The following is a 20,389-nucleotide window of genomic DNA, read 5'->3' on the forward strand; positions in this document are numbered from 1 at the left end:
TAGTCATGTAACGTGTCACATTTGAGACATGTACTAGAATGATGTGTAGTACTTACTCTGTGACAGGCACCTTCCTACCCATAGAAACTTCCTGCCTTACCTTATATTTTTTATCTCCATTTTGTGGTTAGGAGGCTAAGATTAGATAGGTTAAATAATTGCTCCACTTTCTAGTAAGTAATATCACAAGTATAAATCACCTTGTTATGATTTCCCCAATATCTCATTTCCAACCATGATCTACTATGTTGGGTCAATGAAACATCTTTACATGCATTATATTCATTCAGCAGTAATCGTCAGGTTCTTATTTCCTAAACATACTCATTCTTTGTCTCAAATTTATGTATTACATTGTCATCCTTCTTCAGGTGACTAAGTATTTAAATAAGGCTGACTGCAAAACACCAGAAAAAGCAATTTTTATTCCTAGAATACTGATAATTACTTTGGGCTGTCAGTCATACATGGAGATTAAGTTCCAAGCTCTGTGAATGTAGTGAAAATGTCACATAGACAAAATAGTCCTTGAATCCTTGCCTATCTGAAGATCAACTTTGCATCTCTTAATAACTCAAACCCAGTTTTCTGGGTTTCCTCCAACATTGGAACATCCTGTTATTTCTTTAATTGAGTGTTTTTTCATTAAGCAAATGTATCAGCCTCCTATCATGGACTAGGAGTTCTGGGTGATGAACCACACCAGTGAGCAGAATAGATAAAAAACCGCTGCCTTCATAAACCTTACATTTGAATGGAAAGAGGAAGACAAAATAAATTTAAAATATTTTATGTAAGATTGTGGTATATGCTGTAGAGAAAATAATAAAGCTAAGTTGAGAGGAAGAATGATGGTTTTAAACAGTATGCAAGAAAGGCCTCACTTTTTGAAATATTTTTTATTTTTGCAATAACATATGAATAAAGGATTTGACAGTGTAACCTAAAATTTCGAGAAAAACCTAAATGTTTTGTTTTCCCTCTTTCATTGTTGCAGTGAAAATACACAGGATATTCACATCACCATTGCTGATGCCAAATGTGATGTTGAATATTCCAACAAGACACACATCATCTGTATGACAAATGCCCATACTTCTTCAGGGTGGGCTCCAGTTCATGTCAGTATCAGAGGCACCGGCATGGCCAAATTGGTGAGAGTGCTCGTGGGTATAATAAGCACAGCAATGGAAAATCTGACATTTAGGGGTAATTGGTAATCGATTTTTTACATGGTTAACATCCCTAAAAATAACTAAGATTGATTATAATAAATTTAAAGTAGCTTATGTTTTGAGGCTTACTGAAAAATTTTTATTATTTTGGGCTTTTAATTATTGTTCTTGACTGTCAGGTAATAGGAAATGACTTTTTACTTTATCATCTTGAAATCAATGGCAGCAGTAATATTTAAAGTAGGTTTAATTTTATTATTTTATTATTACTAAAATGTTTATTGCTTCAGATTTCCTATTTTGAAAAATTGAATAAAGAATTTGTATATAATTTTTTAATTTAAAAGTCTCTCATTTTATTACAGGGTAATGCTGATTTCCTTTATGTCAATGTTTGGTCCTCCAGCTTTTCGTGGGGAGGAAAATCTCCCCCTGAGGAAGGGTCACTTGTTGTTATTACAAATGGACAGACAATTTTACTAGACCAAAATACCCCTATTCTGAAAATGTTGCTTATTCAAGGTAAATTTCTGAAAATCTGATTATTAGACCTTTCCCTTTGACTGTTTCTATGAAGTTAATTTAATCAAAATTGGTGGTTATGGACACCAATCGTTTTATCACTTGTATCATTTACATAATATGGAGTGTGGTGCAGAGTTTTGTCAATTGAGTGTTGAAATCCATGCATGGTTATGAAACGCAACCAGTATTTTTTTAATGAAATAGAATAGAAACTATTAGAGTATATCACATGCATGAGTAGGCATCTTTTAAGTTAAATATTGTTTCCTGAAACTTTCGTTTCAGTAACAAGGTGTCTGTGAGCATGCCCATGCACTTGCATTGGATCATAAGGTAAAAGATGTTTCACACTTAGACAAACACTGATACAGTGGATCCCAGGGGTTATACAATCATAGAGATTTGTTAAATTCTGTCCTAAATAATCCCTCTGACTCCCAATTGGATGCCAAGTTGTGATTTTTCACCTTTGCCTGTGGACCTGCTTTAAAATATTATCTGGAATTCTCTCTGCTCTTTGATATTCTGCTTTTACTATGACAAACCCGAATAACCAAAACTGTTCCAATTGTGTAGTAAAGAAACATCAGTTAACAAAAGGAAAGTGCTTGGAGCTTTAGGAAATAAACTTTGCCATGATGATTTTAGCAGCTCAAGGCCCTTTGCATTTTGTTTATGTTTTAACTTCTGAGATAATAGGGGCAGTGTTTCAGTTATTTGAAATTATTAAATATTGGACCTTTGGACAAGTAGATGTTACTATTTACAAACTTACATAAAACTCATGAAAATTCTATCTCAGTACATTCTTTAATTATGACAATCAAGCTATAGCAGTCACTAGTGCTAATTAGTGGATATTTTGGTTTGCTAAAGGCAGCCGATGCAAAATTTCCAGATATGGATTGTCTTTTATAATGAGAATTTATTAGGGTAAAATCTTACCTGAGGCTATAAAAATGTCTAAATCAAGGTGTCATTAGAGATGCTGTCTCACCAAAAGTCAGCAACTCCGCTAATTCTGAACTCCTGCCATGTGGCAAGACAAAATGGTGGCCAGTCTGCCTTATCCTCCACTTTCTTCCCAAATTTGGCTTGGGTGAACAGGCATATGGCTCGTCTCTCCCGGGGCCTCATATTTTCAGCTTCTAGCTGTTCCATGGGGGTATTGTTCTGTACCACTGTACTCTACTGATTCCAGTCTCTAGCCTCCAGCCTCCATGGCTTTTTTTCTGTGTGTCTCTCTGCACATTTCCATTGTTTATAAAGCACTCCAGGAAGAGGTCTGAGACCCATCCTGGGTCACACCTCACTGCAGTACGCCAATCAGAGGCCCGCAACTGAATCCAGTCCGATTAAAGGGTCCCACATCCACAGGAATGGATTAGCTCCAAGAACATGATCTTTTCTGGGATTCACAAAAGCTTCAAACTATCATACTGCAAAAAAATTTCAGGGCTAATGTCGTTATAATGGTTTCCATAAAATTTTTTTCTTTTCTTTTCTTTTCATTCTTAATTTATGTTTTGAGGTCCTGAGTTTGTAGAACCATAATTTGCATAGGTTCCTCTAATATAATTTCCTTTTTTCCTCTTATTTATTTAATGCATTTTAAAATAACAGTTTGTCAAAATGAAAAAATCCACCCTGAGATTTCCTATCAATTCCCTGAATCTTGCCTGAAATTTTTATGCTTTTGGGTTGCCAAAGAGCGGAAGTAAAATGGCATGAATATCAATAGCAGGTCAGGGATGAGATGTTAAATTTGAGTGCATAATTTAAAGAATAATTTTTAATAATACTTTTCCTTGTGGTGTATCATAAAATGTTATGGTTCACAGGTGGAATTCTAATATTTGATGAAGCTGACATTGAACTCCAGGCAGAAAATATTCTAATAACAGATGGAGGCATTCTTCAGGTATATAAGATAGCCTAATATAGAAAATAGATTCATTGCTAACCCCTTTCCATTTGTGTTTAAAATATTGTGTATAAAACTCATAGTTCCTTATGCCAAACTCTCCCACATTTATCTTTGTTTAGGTCTCTGTTCTTAGTATAAATTTTTTCTGAGAAAAAAGATTCCCAGAGTATTCTTGAGGTTTTTGTTTTTTTAAGATTTATTTATTTATTTATTTCTCTCCCCCTCCTCATTGTTTTGTGTTTGCTGTCTGCTTTGTGTGTCCATTCATTGTGTGTTCTTTTGTGTCTGCATGCCTTCTCTTTAGGCAGCACCAGGAACTGATCCTGTGACCTTCCAGAGTGGAAGAGAGGTACTCAATCTCTTGCACCTCCTCAACTCCCTGGTCTGCTGCGTCTCTTATTGTCTTTCCTCTGTGTCTTTTTTTGTTGTGTCATCTTGCTGCATCAGCTTTCTGTGCAGGCCGGCATTCCATGCGGGCTAGCTTGCCACGCAGACCAGTTTGCCTTCACCAGGAGGCCCCAGAAATCAAACTCTGGATCTCCCAAGTGGTAGACGGGAGCCCAATCACTTGAGCCACATCCACTTTCCTGTTCTTGAGTTTTTAATAAGAAGGTAATAGTGTGTTGTCATAGAGCAGAGTTTAAAATAGAATATGAAAAAAAAAATTAACTCTGAGATATGGCTAATGTCAATCAGAATACTTTCCAAAGTTTTGGCAGAGTGTATTTGGGTGACAGGGAGACTTAAGTTTTATCTTTTGGGAGAAAGGTGCTGCACAACTGAATAACTGATTTTCAAAAGAAAGGGGAAAAATGAAAGAATACTTTGGGGAGACTAGAATCGTGCATATTGAGTTTTAGTTTTCTGAATGATGCTTTTCAAATCTCTTTTAGGTTGGGACTGAAGCAGAACCATTTCAACACAAGGCGGTCATCACCTTGCATGGGCACCTGCGATCTCCTGAGCTGCCTATATATGGTGCCAAAACACTGGCCGTGCGAGAGGGAATCCTCGATCTGCATGGTACAGTAGCCAGGGTACATCAGTTCACGGAGTTGGCAGAGGAGAGACTAGGCAGGAAACTAGGGAGAATAGTCTTGACGAGACTCCCTAGATGCAAACTTGCCAGGCTTTCTCATGTCTTTGAATATTTCCTCTCCCAGTTACCTCCCCTTTCCTTATCCAGGTCAGCCCAACCAAGCCCCTACAAACTTGTCAAGGCTCAGATCCAAGGTCATTCCTGGGGGAGGCTTTCTGGGTCTTCTCTCTCTGCCTTTCCCTTACCCCTTTCCATGTGCTCCCATAGTACCTTTGGTCTAATTTAGCACTCACCACGATGATAGTGCCTTTACTTCAGACATTCATCTTTATTAAAAGGCACTAAATTTGGAAGAAGATGATAATTTCATACATTAATATATGAAAATGGCTCTTCCTAAAAAAAAAATAACTCTATAGTTGTACCTTACTTTCAACATATTCTGGAGAATTTTCAGCATATGAAAATATTTTTTTATCATGTTTCCGGTATCAGGAGTACTTTTTAAAGGAAGCTTGTTGTGAATCCTTTTTATATTGAAAAGGACTTCTATATTATAATCTATTTCTGTTATAAACTTAGACTGTAACGATCATGATACATTATTATGATCACTGCATTGTGCTAGTTTTGTACTATTTTAATGTCTTAGGAACATTTGTCCCTAATTATCAATTTAAGCCATTCCTATTAACAATGACAAAGGTCTCTGTCCATTTTATCAATTTTATTGTACCATGATTATATTGTGCTACTGTAAAGAGGATTTCCTAAATGGAGTACGTCATTGCAGATGGATTTTTGAAAACTTTTATAGAACCATATATGTTAATACAAACATAATTGTTACTCTTGGGAAGCAAGAATTCTACATATTTCTTTTATGAGAACGCTATGAACTGCTAAGACAAAATGCACCTTCCCAAAACTGATTCAATCCAGGAAAAAATTAAAAGTACGTTAAGCTCTCAATAACCAAGAAAACATGCCTGAAGAAATAATCAGTGTATGCTGGGCTTCAGGTTTGCCCGTTCCTGTGATCTGGACTCGTTTGGCTCATACTGCAAAGGCTGGGGACAGGATTTTGATTTTACAAGAAGCTGTAACATGGAAAGCCGGAGATGACATTGTAATTGCAAGCACAGGACACAGGTATGAGGATTTCCTGGCATGATGACTTTGATCTAGAACAGAGATATTTAAACTGTAAAATGGTATAGTTCAGAGAATCCATGACTCTTTGATTTAAATTTATCTCATTCTAAAACCTCTAATAAAAAGGCATGCATATCCCAAATATTATTTGCCAAATGTTAACATTTAGTTGGTTTTGGTCTGTAGGGTTTTCATTGATTGAAATTTATAATAAGAAAAAGTGTGTGAACTTATAAAATAAATATGTGACTATAAACATTTTATCTTTTGTATAAGGTTGGGTTCCCATGTAAGAATTCATTTGAAAAAAAATTCTGCTGCTAAAAATCATTTGAAAATGTCTGACTTATGGCTTTACCTAAATATATTAATGCATGCAAGCATATAAATGAGCATCTTTATGTGAGGTCATCAAATAACAGGGCTGGAAGCAGTGCACTTGTTCTCATCTTGCACTCTTGGCAGTAGTTCCCATGGAGTAAACGTGTTATAATGACTGAATACAAGGGAAGAAATCATTGTAGAATGAGTGATGATTAGCATGACCTTTGGGGTGCTTGACATTTTAAAATTAAAACTGCTTATGGCCCTTAATTTCTGTTTAATTATACGTTATGGCAAATAGAAAATAAAAGAAGGAAAACTAATACTAAGCTATACCAAGTTTATCAAAGGGGGAACAAAAGCAAGAGGAGCTTTATTTTAACTTGATTGTTCAAATTGTGAATAATAGTATGATTGGATATAGTGATACTTATCAGGAAATAAAATAGTAATTTTATGACAGGAAACAGCTAAATTATGTTAAAGCTGTGCCTCCATTTAAAATTAAAATTCAAGATGGCATTTTAAGATTGCCATTTTCTAAGCTAAAAATAGAAATGCAGATGTTAGGAAGAATTAAATATATACTTAGCTTTATAAGTGCCTGAGTTTTCTTCACTTGGAAGAAATTTTAATTATATAATGGCAAAATAAAAAGCAGCAAAATGAAAGGGCTTACTAATTGAATAGAAAATCCTCATTTATAGCTTTTTTTGTATGAAACAGAATAGTAAGTTAGAATTTAGCATTGGGACATTTCGTTTTATAAATAAGAGTTAAGGAGTTTCCTACGGAATCTTGCTCATTGTTCTTTATTTCACTGGTTAATCCTATTTGAGAGTTTGTAAAGCAAGTAATTAAGGAAACTACTTCTAAAGTCAGTCTTCATAGATCCAACTGCCAACAGTACTTCCAGTCCAGTGACCTTACTATTTCACCAATTTGGGCTTCAGTAAAACTGTAATGATATTAGTATTTGTCTCATGGAATTAATATGAGGATTAAATGAGTTAATATGTCTAAAGAACTGAGAGCAGAACTAGACTCAAAGTAAGTGCTATATGTGTTAATATAGATATTATGATGAAGAAAAGGTGTATATAACATATAAAAATGCTTTTTTTATAAAGATTTATTTATTTATTTTTATTTCCCTCTGCCATCTTGTTTACGCTGCTATCTGCTTGTCTTCTTTTTAGGAGCCACCAGGAAGCGAACCCCGGGCCTCACACGTGGGAGGGAGGCACCTAATTGCTTCATCCACCTTCCCTGTTTTGTTGTTTCTCATTGTGTTTCATTGCTGTGTCTCTTGGTTGCATCATCTTGTTGCGTCAGCCCATTGTGTCAGCTCTCTGTCTTGCTTGTCTTCTTTAGGAGGTACTGGGAAATGAAACTGGGACCTCCCATATGGCAGGTGGATGTCCAGCTTCTTAAGTCACATCTGCTTCTCTAAATATGCTTTAGAACTTTAAAAATTTAGGTCTTAAAAATTCTTTAAAACCTTCTTTTCTAAACATATTGTTCTATTATCTGAATCTGAAGGAATTCAGGAGAGGCTACCTAAACTCTTATCCATAACTCGGGTAGGAGCTTACACTTTTGATTTACCTTTATCTCTAGCATCTTCAATCTCTATCTTCTACCTCCCTTCCAACCTCCTCCCCTACCAACCAATTCCTTCTTTGAGTCTTTTGGCATTAGAGGTTTCCTCATTGTTCCACCATCTTGAAAAATAATTTGTTTAGTTTTCTTTTCCCTGCTAGTTACTTTTTAAATGGCTTAAATTTTATGTCCTCATTTCTTCCATTTCACCCTTACTATTTGCTTTTCTTTAAACTCCTTCTTCAAAAAAACTTTACCCATGCCCTTCTTATCATCATTTTTCACTTCCTGAACAGCATCAAGTGCTTCTGGTTTGTCCTTGAAATGTCTTTTCCCTGCTTTCAGTTTAATTTAGCTTTTTACACCTAAAATATTACATCATGTTACTGTTTGGTCTCCATTCCTCTTCTTTCCCCTCCACACTAATTCATTCTGCATTAATTTTGTTCAATCAATCAAAAACAGTTACTGATCTGTGACAGGCACTGTTCTAAGTGCTCAGCATACAAAATGATTAATTAGGTCCCTTTCCTAGAGGAGCAGACAGATGAGTGGAAGGGACAGAGAAGTAGATAAAAATAGTAAGCTTGCATTCATTTCATTTATTAAGTTAGCAATTATTTATTGACTGTCTGTTACCCATCAGGCGTCTTTCAAGGCACTTAAGAGGAAATAGTATGGAGAAACAAAGTCCTTTTTTTGGAGCTTAAAGGAAATCAGACAATAAATTAATAAGAAAGAAAATATATAAAAGTCAGAAGTACTTTGGAGAAGATGAAGTAAGGCCAAAGGGATGAGAAGGGCTAGAGGGAGGTATAGGCTTACTTTTATATCTAAGGAGGTCACGAAAGAAGGCCACTCTGATAAGGAGACTTTTGAGTTGAAATCCTAAAGGAAGTGAGGGGGCTCTGAGGCTATTAGGGGAAGGAAGTGCTGGGCTCTGCATCTGGGTCCAAAGACTGGCTAGAGGACAGTGGGGCTGGAATGGAATAGTGAAAGGGCCAAGGAGGAGGGAGGGGGACAGATCCCATATCCTAGAGAGTTTCAGGCTTGGTGATACATTACAATCACCTGAGGAGTTTTAAAGAGTACTAATGCCTGGTTGTCAAAGATCTTGATTTAGTTGGTCTAGGTGAAGTCTGGGCAATAGTATGTATTAACAACTCTTCAAGTGATTCTAATGCCCAACTAGAGTTGAGAACTACTGGCATGGAATTTTTAAACCAGTGAAAAAACTTTAGCTTTTACTCTGAGGTATTTATCTCCTCAGGAAATTATAAGGTATAAAGAACTTGCAATAAATTTTTCTTTTTCTTTTTCTTTTTTTTTAATTGAAAATTTGGAAAACTTAGAAAATATGATCCTACCATTTAGATCAGCAGTCTCTATTTTCCAGTTTTAGTTCAATGCATTATTAATATTTATACATAATTAAAATCACACAGTATGTGTAGTTTGGTTATATGTAACTGTATCTTAAGCATGTTATTTCATTACTATAAACTCTTAGTTGTATCATTTTCAAGGCAATAATATTTCTTTCATGCCCTTTGTTCTATTGTTGGACTTGTAGGGTATTTCCAAGTTTTTGATACTATAAAAAATTCTATAATGAATCTCTCCCCCCATCTCTCTCTCTCTGTATATGGATATGGATATGGATTTGGATATGGGTTCTGAGAATTTCTCATTAGTTCCTTAAGATAAATTCCCAAGAGAGAATAACTAGGTCAGAGCATATGAATATTTTCAGGATTCTTGATACATAATGTCAAATTACTCTCCAAAATGTTTCATCAACTCACACTTTTGCAAATGTCATGAATTATGCCCATTTCATGCCACACTTTCCAGAATCGGATATTTTTAACTGTGCTATATCTTAGGTGAGAACCAGTATCTCACTTTTGCTTTAGGTTGTTTTTCTTTATTTTCAAGAAAGCTTAAACATTTCTCCATGTTTATTAGTAATAATAACACATTATATCATAACTGATGGTTTCTATGTCACTCTTCCTGAATAAACTGACTTTCCTGAGAGCAGAAATTGTATCTGAGTCATCTTTAAATTACCATCTTATAAAAAAGGAGAATCTCATTAAATGTAGATGAATTATTTAGATTAATTATGAAAATAAGAATTTTCTGGTCATGATTTTTGCTCATTAACCTCCTGAATACTAGCTTTTTTCTTATCAATATTTTTGATACTTTAGTTATTAAAGTTGTTAATATTTTGTCATTATATTTACTGTATTTTTCTTTTGAGTATTTTATAGAATTTAACACAGTTCTATACACAAATATAGGACCTGGAAAAATATTTATTCAATTAAATTGAAATGCATCTGTAAAATTTATCCAGTTTTCTAAGGAAGAGTAACACACTATCTTTAATTTCTCCTTCAGAGTATTTTGTCTCACATAAAAAAATATTTTCTTGTTTTATAAAAGAAGTGTTTGGAACAACATAAAATAAATATGCCAAAAATATGTTATATCTATTTATATTAATTTTGAAAGTTTTTGTTATGTTTTTTTACAGACACAGTCAACGAGAGAATGAAAAAAGGACAATTGCATCTGTATCTGCTGATGGCATAAACATAACATTAACTAAACCACTGAATTTCACACACTTAGGAATCACTGTCACACTCCCTGATGGAACAGTGTTTGACGCAAGGGCAGAAGTTGGAATTCTTACAAGAAATATCTTAATAAGAGGATCTGATAATATGGGATGGAATAACAAAATTCCAGCATGCCCTGATGGATTTGACACAGGTAATTTTAGCAATTATATTGTGGCTGGTATAATTATACTATAGGTATTCAGAATTCATTTAATTTATATTGAGATAAATGATTTTAATTTCAAATTGCAAGTTGCTGTTTGTAGTAAGTATTACTAAATACTAAAAGTTTGAAATGCTGATAGTGTTTTCCAGGAACATTATTAAAGTAGTACATATTTACGACATATTGAAGGAAATGGTTAATGTAAGACTGTAAGTGTGTGTAATATGGTTTAGAGTCTGTTCATAAAGTTTCTTTTTATACTTAGGGTCCCTTATTATGTGTTTAGATTATACCATGTTTAATATAAACACATAATAAATTTAAAACTTGATTTTAGTTTTACATATTGTCATTAAGAAACTACACCATTCAAAAATATAGGAATATAGGAAAATATAGGAAACTATACTTGATAATGCTCTTATGAGCATATCCTTTTTCAAGAATGCTTTCTCTATTCTCCAGAGTCTGCCATCCATCAGAACGATGTATGTGAGAGTGCATTAATAGAAGATTGATACTTTCACAAATAATTCCTAGATAGGTAATGGATGGGGGAATGGATGGATGGATGGATAAAGAGAGAGATACGTAGATCAAAGCCAGTCAGGGGATGATGGGTCAGGGTTTCTCATCCTCAGCATTATTGACCTTTTGAGTCAGACAATTCTTTGCTGTCAGGGCACTGTCCTGTGCATTGTAAGATGTTTTAGCAGCGTCCCTGGCCTCTACCCACTAAATTCAGTAACATTCTCTCAATTGTGACAACCAAAAATGCTTCCATATATTGCAGAATGGCAGGGGGAAGGGGACACACCCCTAGTTCAGAACCATAGTTATAAACTATAGTTATAAACAAGCCCCAAATATCCATAATTTAAAATGATAAAGGTTTATTTGTCATTCATGCTACATGTACCCAATATGGTTCAACAGGAGGGCCCTGTTCACTGTAATCACTCCAGGATCCAAGCTGATGGAGGCCCCATCTCAACAAGGACTTTCATGATGTCTGAAGCAGGAGATGAGAGGGCTGCAGAGTAGAGAACCAGCGATCATATGCTTTGGTCCTGCAGTGACTTATGTCCTTCTGCTCACGTTTAATTGGTCAGAACTAATCCCATGGCTGTGCATAACTTAAAGGGAGTGAGTTAGTGCAAATCCTAGTGTAAACAGAACTGGTAGAGAACTGGATATTGGTGAACTTAATAATGTTTGCCATAGTTTTCTTATATAGCAGGTAGCACAGTGTTTCTTACAAGTCTCTTCTAAATATTTCATGTGGTCACTAATACCATTACAATAATAAATTTGTATAGTAATGGATATAGCTTATAGGTACCTTTTGCTACAATGGGCAGTATAATGTCAGAAAAATCTTGCTGTATTCCATGTTAAATGACCTAGGTTCTAATTTCAGTTCATCTGCATCTAGTCTCACAATGTCCAAGAACCCTGTTTCATCCTGCTTAAAATGAGAACACTTCCTATTCTCTCTAATTACTAAGGTTGTAAAAATTTAATGAGATAATACACTTTCTAGTATTATACAAATATAATATTGTATTAATTATTTTAATCCCCAAATCTTGGAGGAAAGCATCAGAGATATTAAAAACAAAACACCTTTATCAATATTCACTTGGCCATTCAAACAATTATTTTTTAGTATTTTCTCTAAAAAATACTGGAGTAAGAAGTTCAGGGAATGCATAGGTGAATAAGACAGAGTACTTAACTGACTATCTAGAGGAGGAGATGATATGAACACAATATTTTAGGATGAGACTTAAATTATATGTGAAGAAAAAGATACAATTAGATTGAAATGAGAAAAACAATATAGTAAGAGGGACTATGGAATGGTTTTTCTTTTATGATGCTTTAAAAATATTTTTAAAGGTGAATTTGCTACACAGACATGTCTCCAAGGAAAGTTTGGAGAAGAAATAGGAAGTGACCAGTTTGGAGGCTGCATTATGTTTCATGCTCCTGTACCTGGTGCTAATATGGTAACAGGAAGAATAGAATATGTGGAGGTAAGTGGTATTATTAACTCACCGTGATTTACCCAAGGTAATTTTTACTATAAACGTGAATTGAGCTCCTGCTGTTTTCCAGGTGATACTTATAAACTGGAAAGGGAAACAGATAAGTAAGCAAACAATTATAATACATCCAGATAATCAGTTCCAAAACTTTGTTCCTCTTATTTTTCTCACACCTCACATCAAATTTATCAGCAAGTTCTCTCAGCTCTGCTCTCAAAATACTGTATTCCAAGTTCACTCTCTTTCCAACACTTCCACCTATTTGCTCATCCAAGACAATATCCTAACCCAAGTCCCCATCCCTGTCACCTGGACTACTGTGATTTTCTCCTACCTGGTCTTTGTGCTTCCACCCTTGCTCCACTACAGCCTCCATGCTGCAGCTAAAGGGAACTTTAAGAGCATAAATCAGACCTTGTTACACACCTGCTTAAGCCCCATTGGCAGCTTCATATCCAGTCCTTCCCAATGAATCCAAATTATGTGACACCCAGCAACCCCCTGACTTCATCTTCTATGACCATGCCCCTGGCTCACGTCATGCTAGCCACACAGCACCCCTTGTGCTCCTTGACCATGTTAAACTCATTCCTGCCTCAAGGTGTTTGTACTTGCTCCTCATTCTGCTTAAAATTCTCATAAAATGCTTGGATGGTTCACTCTCTCATTTCAGGCCTGTGTCTGCACAAATGTGATCTCTTCAGAGAGGTCTTTTCCTTGCCATCTTTATTAGAAATAACTGCCCCCCCCCCATTTTTCTTTATTTACTCACAACACTAAACATTATATCAGTTTTTAAAAATTGGTTTATTTTCAATCTTTCCTTCTAAAACATAAGCTCAATTAGTTCCAGAACTTTGTCTTTCTGACTCTCTTCTAATTCTCCTGTGGCTGGAACAGTGTTTAGCATAGAGGAGACTCTGAGCTGATTATTAGTTGAATAATAAATGTGTAAATAAATGAATGAAAATGCAAGTTATCCACTAGAGATTAGTAGCTCTTATACATCTTCTTCATATTCAATCTGTGTACTCAGAATTTAGCATAATCTGCATCCAGCACTCAGTAGAAACAAGGAAAGAAAGAAGGAAGAGAGAAAGGAAGGAAGGAATGGAGGCAGGGAGGAGGGAAGAAAGGAGGAAAGCAGAGTGAGATCCTCGATGACAGCACAAAGCTCATTTGGCAAGTTCCTGTCTCAGTCTCCCTGATGAAAATGAAGCCCGAATGGCATGAGTGAAATAGAAGTTACAAAGCAAAGAAGAGAGCTATGGTGGGAAAGAGGACCTAAAAGAACATGGTGTTCTGGAAAATGAGAATGAGATAGGAGAGCTGGGCACTGCCATAGTACACGAGGCTTGTACTTGCCCAGGAGTTTAGATTTACATTCCGTTCATACAGCAAATGCTTTCTCATAGAGGCACTTTTTCTTCTTGAAATGCAAGAAGTATACACTTAGAAAGGTGATATGAAAAGAGTATAATGAAAGATTAATATGAAAGATAGAAAAGGATTAAAAAATTGTTTACATAATGAACAATGAAAATGGAAGAATTTGAGAAATGAATTAGTGAATGCAGTTAATGAAATATGAGAGCAAAAAATAAAAATGTGTTTTTCTGAACTTTATTTCTCTCAGTAAGAATTTTTTAGCACACCACCCTCAATATATGTTTGCTTATATGTATGTTTACTATATATGTTTACTATAATCAGTTAATATCTGAAGGCACAATCTATATTTAGAGTGATGTTTATTATCAACAAGAATAAGTTTAAGTCCATACTTTAAATACACTTCTTGACAACTTCACATTTTGGGGAGTTGGCTTATTGTCCTATCTGATGTTTAACTCATAATATTGATTTCATCTCATAATACAGCTGACAAAGAGCTCCTACTATTTTTGTTTGCTTGTGCTTGCATCGTCAAGTCATGCCTTCTTTGCAAGAATCCTTTTAAGCCATGGTCTATTTTGTGAGAGTTAACCTAAAAAACTAGATAATAAAACCCATAAATCCATGAAATCATGCACCCCTCAACTGCAGACTAACCAACGAGGGAGACACAGTCAATACTTCCATGTTTTGAAACTCCCTTCCTCTTTGGAGATGTTACACACATGGGACATCTAAGATATGAACTGAGTGGGAGTGTCTGTGTCAAGCCGGATATTAATTATTAGTAATATTTATTTTTATTTACAGGTGAAGAATATAAATAATGATCCTAATATTCTCTTTCCTTACCCCCATCAAATCACACTATATACACACACACTTAGGAGTCTTCTGTATTATCAGATTGTAGAACTATTGAAAGAAAGCACAGTATAGTGGTCAACAAAAGCACCCAACTCTAGCATCATGACAAACTGGGTTTAAATGGGACTTTGAGACCATGAACAAGATACATAGCCTTTTTAAACTTCAATTTTCTCATCCCTGGAGTGAACTGAATGATAATGGCTACTTCATAGAGTTTTGAGAAAGACTGTCATCTTGCCTTTAACACAATATCAGGCACATGATAAACATTTAATAAATATTATTCAATGTAAAGATGAAGAAGATGAAAAAAGAAATATTTTAAAAGGTTTGTTTTTGCATAACACTAAAAGTTAGTAATAGACTGAAGTGAAAAGCAGAACAAAGATGACTTATTTATTCATTCATTCATTTACTTTGTGAAAAGTATGGGTGTTATACATGGTACCTATTAAAAACAAGGTCGTTTGGGGATCAAAAACATTTTCCAATTAAAAACATGACTAAATAGAAGATATAAATGTATTAATACAAAATTGGAGATCTTTTTGAAATAAGAAAACATGAGCAAAGCAAACTCTGAATCTCTATGGATCACTAAAAAGCTGTGATTTCTGGACTTAACAGGTATTCCATGCTGGCCAGGCTTTCCGGTTGGGGCGATATCCAATACATTGGCATCTACTGGGAGATTTGCAATATAAATCTTATGTAAGAGGCTGTGCAATTCACCAGACCTATAACAGAGCTGTTACTATCCATAATACACATCACCTTCTGGTTGAGAGGAATATTATTTATGATATCAAGGGAGGAGCATTTTTTATAGAAGATGGTATTGAACATGGCAATATCCTGCAATATAACTTGGCAGTATTTGTGCAGCAAAGTACTAGTCTTCTGAGTGATGATGTAACCCCAGCTGCATTTTGGGTAACAAACCCGAACAACACCATTCGGCACAATGCAGCTGCCGGTGGCACTCATTTCGGCTTTTGGTACCGAATGAACAACCACCCTGATGGACCATCCTATGACCGAAATATCTGCCAAAAAAGAATTCCTCTTGGGGAATTCTTTAACAACACTGTTCATTCTCAAGGTTGGTTTGGAATATGGATATTTGAAGAATATTTCCCCATGCAAACAGGATCTTGTACATCTACAGTACCAGTGCCTGCGATATTTAATTCACTTACAACTTGGAATTGTCAAAAAGGAGCTGAGTGGGTCAATGGAGGTGCCCTTCAGTTCCATAACTTTGTGATGGTAAATAATTATGAGGCTGGAATTGAGACCAAGAGGATCCTGGCTCCGTATGTTGGTGGATGGGGTGAAACCAATGGTGCCATGATTAAAAATGCCAAAATAGTTGGTCATCTTGATGAACTGGGGATGGGGTCTGCATTTTGCACAATGAAAGGGCTGCTTCTCCCATTCAGTGAAGGGTTGACTGTATCTTCTGTACATTTTATGAACTTTGACCGTCCCAACTGTGTAGCTTTGGGCGTGACATCCATCACTGGAGTTTGCAATGAAAGATGTGGAGGTTGGAGTGCAAAATTTATTGGCATCAAGTATTTTCACACAACAAATAAAGCTGGCTTCCGATGGGAACATGAAGTGGTATTGATTGATGTTGATGGTTCACTTACAGGTAATGTTATTTTTTAATTTGTGACATAGTACACTGGAAATATGTTTGTTTTAACAGAGTCTAATGGCCAAAGATGACACATGTGAATCACAGACCTTACACAGTACCAAATTTTACTAATAATTTAAAGCATATAGCAAGCACTAGGCACAGATAAGGCACTCTTTTCTGCAGGAACCCCGAACTATCAGAAACAATCTCCAAATATGTCCTTTTTCTCCTGCATTTGCAATTTTTTTTAGATTTTATTTTATTTTTTAAAATTAATTTCTCTCCCCTTCCCTTCCCCGGTTGTCTGCTCTCTGTGTTGATTCGCTGTGTGTTCTTCTGTGTCCGCTTGTATTCTTGTCAGCAGCTCTGGGAATCTGTGTCTCTTTTGGTTGCGTCATCTTGCTGCGTCAGCTCTCCGTGTGTGCAGTGCCACTCCTGGGCAGGCTGCACTTTTTTCGCACAGGGTGGCTCTCCTTATGGGGCACACTCCTTGCACATGGGGCTCCCCTACGCGGGGGACACCCCTGCATGGCATGGCACTCCTTGCATTCATCAGCTCTGCACGTGGGCTGGCTCATCCTGCAGGCCAGGAGGCCCTGGGTTTGAACCCTGGATCTTTCATGTGGTAGGCAGATGCTCTATCAGTTGAGCCCAATCCACTTCCCCATTTGCATTTTGATTTGGGTTTAACAGCAATTTTTGATGGAAATATTCAATAGAACATTGATCACAAAAGAAGCCCATTCACTCCTCCATTTTATACTCTGCTAATCATGCAGACAAAATATTTATACATGATTGCCCAATTTCTCCAGAATACCATGTCCCCTAAACCCATAAATTCCAGGTTTATTGACATAATATAGACATACTTGGTATATCCTTCCAAAATATTTATAGAAAGGAGTAAGTTACAGTCCTTTTCCTTTCCATGTTAACTTTAGAATTAGTTCAAAGAATATATTAAATCCAGTACAAAATTCCATATTCTTTGTAGGTTAAATTTTTTAGCATGTCAAGTTCATACACTTTTTGTAAATATTCATGCTTTCTAGGTTTTAGAGACTTTACAAATGTTTGATGATAAAGATTTGTCTAAGTGAGATAACAAGGATATATTTCTGTGTGTGTGTCACACTGCATCATAGTTTATGGGACAATTGACAAGTAAACCTAAATGTATTAAGGATTTACTCTTGAAAGACTCTTTGAAAGAAGAAAGAATATTCATCTCAATAATCAAACAGACTGAGTTGTTGGCCTCTGTATTCTGATCTAATTGTGACTTTTACAGGAGATATCATTTGAATGCTTTTGATATATAAAGCTTTCTGTAACTTTTATTGGTTGTTAGTTCAGCTTGCTTTTTTAGAGTTAGTTGGCAGTGCGTTGGTTAAGAACATACACTTTATGATTGGATTGCCTGGATTTAAATCCTTCGGTGCATCCTTGACCAAGTTACTTATCCCACTTCCCATCCCCTGATTTGGCTCTCATTGGTGCTTCAGATCCTATTTTTAGCCACATCCACATTAGGTTGCTTAGTGGAGATTTTAATTGCCCTATGGGAAACACACACAGACACATACACACACAAGAAGCAAATAAAAAACTCAAGACTGTTAGATTTATCAGTGGTAATATGGGTCACAATAACTATACATCGTAGACAGTTCAATTTTTTTAGTTTTCTGACATGAAATAGAAAAACCACTGTTTCTGTTAATTTCCTAGGACACAGAGGACACACTGTCATTCCACACAGTTCGTTGCTAGACCCTTCTCACTGCACTCAAGAAGCTGAGTGGAGCGTTGGGTTCCCTGGGTCTGTCTGTGACGCCTCAGTCAGCTTTCACCGTTTAGCATTCAACAAACCTTCCCCAGTATCTCTGCTTGAAAAGGATGTGGTTCTTTCCGACTCTTTTGGTAAGTACAATGTAATAGTTTAAAATACCAATTTAAGTGTTTCCTATATTTTTATGGTCATCATCTTGAGTTGTCATATGATGTTTAGAACATTGAAAAAAGCAAAATATTTGTATCAGTTGGAGTCCAGTCAGAAACAGCACACTCAAGTCTGATGAGCATTTAATAATTTCATGGGCCTGCATGATATTTTTTTTGACTAAGGCAACTCCAGACAATATTATGATAGAGAGCAACAAAGTTGGCGTAGACCTTGGGGCAAGACAGTAGAAACAGACCGTTGTTCTTGCCATTAAAGGCAAATGCTTTTAATTATCTCTGCTGATTGAAATAGGAGAGGGTGGGGGGAAGCATGTGCTAGGTCAAGAGCTGCATATCAAGTGCCAGGGACTGCTGCCTTTCAGATTTGATCCAGTAAAGATGCTACACCTGGAACACCAGATGGGCGTGGCATTACCACCTGACTAGGTTTGCAGTAATTTACTGTCACCTGTCATGATCCATCTGCCATTTTCATTAGCCAAAGAAGGAAGTTAAATGGAGATGTGGTAGGAGTCATGATCCTTGCGTCACTCAAATCTTTGATTGTGGCACTAATCTCTGCATTTCCCTCTCTCCTTCCCCTAAGGGTTTGGAATTGCTTTATATCACTGAAGGGTTGGGAGGGCTTCATTCCTGGAGTTCCCCTTTATGCTTCCTCATATTTTCCTTTACTCCATCAGTCAGAAACCAATGTAGGAATTCTTCCAGTTACTAAGTCTGTCTCTTCCCACTGCTCATTTTGGAACTGGAGAAATAACCATTAACTGGGTCTGTGGTCCTACTGAACTCACTGTGAGACTGATTGAGCAAAGAGTCAGTCTATCACCTGACTTCACAAGCTCCCACTCTTAACTGGTGGGCTGTGGTGGCATTTAGGGTTTTCAAAGACAAGTTACAGTTTAGAGCAATGATCTAATAACTCTTGGAAGGTATGGATATTTTCCTTTCCCCAGTACATAGTATGCTGATAAATGACCACAAGAGCCTGTCTCCCCTCAGGGGAGGGGCTCTGGGTGTGTGAATTAGGTACAAAGTAGGGAATCCCCACTTGGAGATTTAAGTGAGATTTCTGTCCTTCAGATAATTTTTCTGCCTATATATGTCAAACATATAGTGTAATACCCTTCCATTTCATTTTTAGGAACCTCAAGGTAAGTCAGTCATTACCACAAATCCTTGCATGTCAGAACACTCCCATTATCCCCCTGACCTCTACATACTGTTGTAATTAAACCTGCCTATATGGCTGAGGGTTAAGGGCCACCTCCTGGCTTCTACTACTTTTGTAGTCCATTTTTCCCACAAGAGATCAGGGAACCCAATTACATTATAGTATCCTCCACTAGAATCTTCAGTGTCCAGAGAACAGCCCCCACAGAGTTCTTTTCAAAGAGGATAATGTTACCACTGCTAGGCCTAAAGAGGTGAGGGCAAGGAACAATATTTGTGTCTCATACAGAGAATACAACACAGAACATAGCAAATAGTAGAGACTTAGTAAGTACTGAATTAGATGAAATTAGTTGCAGTTCTTGGATCAGATAGTATAGTACAAAAAATATTGTTCAAGATGCTTTATATTTTAAGGTGACAAAGATATCAACTTCATAGTAAGGCAATTTTGATGATTTTTACTTTATCTTCATTAAAGGCACATAAAATGATTTTACTTAAATGTAAAAGATAAAATACAGCACATCTTTGATTGTATATGTATATACAACTAGTAAACTAGATCAGTGAGAAATAAAATTTGGTGTAAATTAACAAATATCCGTATATATTTTTATCAAAGCACATGTTCACACTTGATGTCTTTATGTAAATATATGTTAAAATTACACCAGATGGCAAATTAATTTGACAGTTACTCATAAAGATCCTACTTTTGAAAAATATCAACTTCAA

The 20,389-nt window shown here is 36.0% G+C and overlaps 1 protein-coding gene across 1 annotated transcript in view; it reads left to right on the forward strand.

The window, feature by feature from the left end:
- PKHD1L1 (PKHD1 like 1) overlaps positions 1–20,389 on the forward strand; it is a 164,530-nt gene that overhangs the window by 81,952 nt on the left and 62,189 nt on the right. Inside the window, exons 42-50 of the mRNA XM_058275919.1 lie at positions 998–1,154; positions 1,541–1,697; positions 3,542–3,621; positions 4,521–4,650; positions 5,689–5,818; positions 10,293–10,534; positions 12,452–12,588; positions 15,493–16,522; positions 18,248–18,439. Coding sequence (XP_058131902.1) covers positions 998–1,154; positions 1,541–1,697; positions 3,542–3,621; positions 4,521–4,650; positions 5,689–5,818; positions 10,293–10,534; positions 12,452–12,588; positions 15,493–16,522; positions 18,248–18,439 — 2,255 coding nt within the window. The remainder of the gene's footprint in view (positions 1–997; positions 1,155–1,540; positions 1,698–3,541; positions 3,622–4,520; positions 4,651–5,688; positions 5,819–10,292; positions 10,535–12,451; positions 12,589–15,492; positions 16,523–18,247; positions 18,440–20,389) is intronic.

Source organism: Dasypus novemcinctus, chromosome 14 (assembly GCF_030445035.2).
Source record: "Dasypus novemcinctus isolate mDasNov1 chromosome 14, mDasNov1.1.hap2, whole genome shotgun sequence".
In the NCBI taxonomy this organism is placed as follows: domain Eukaryota; kingdom Metazoa; phylum Chordata; class Mammalia; order Cingulata; family Dasypodidae; genus Dasypus; species Dasypus novemcinctus.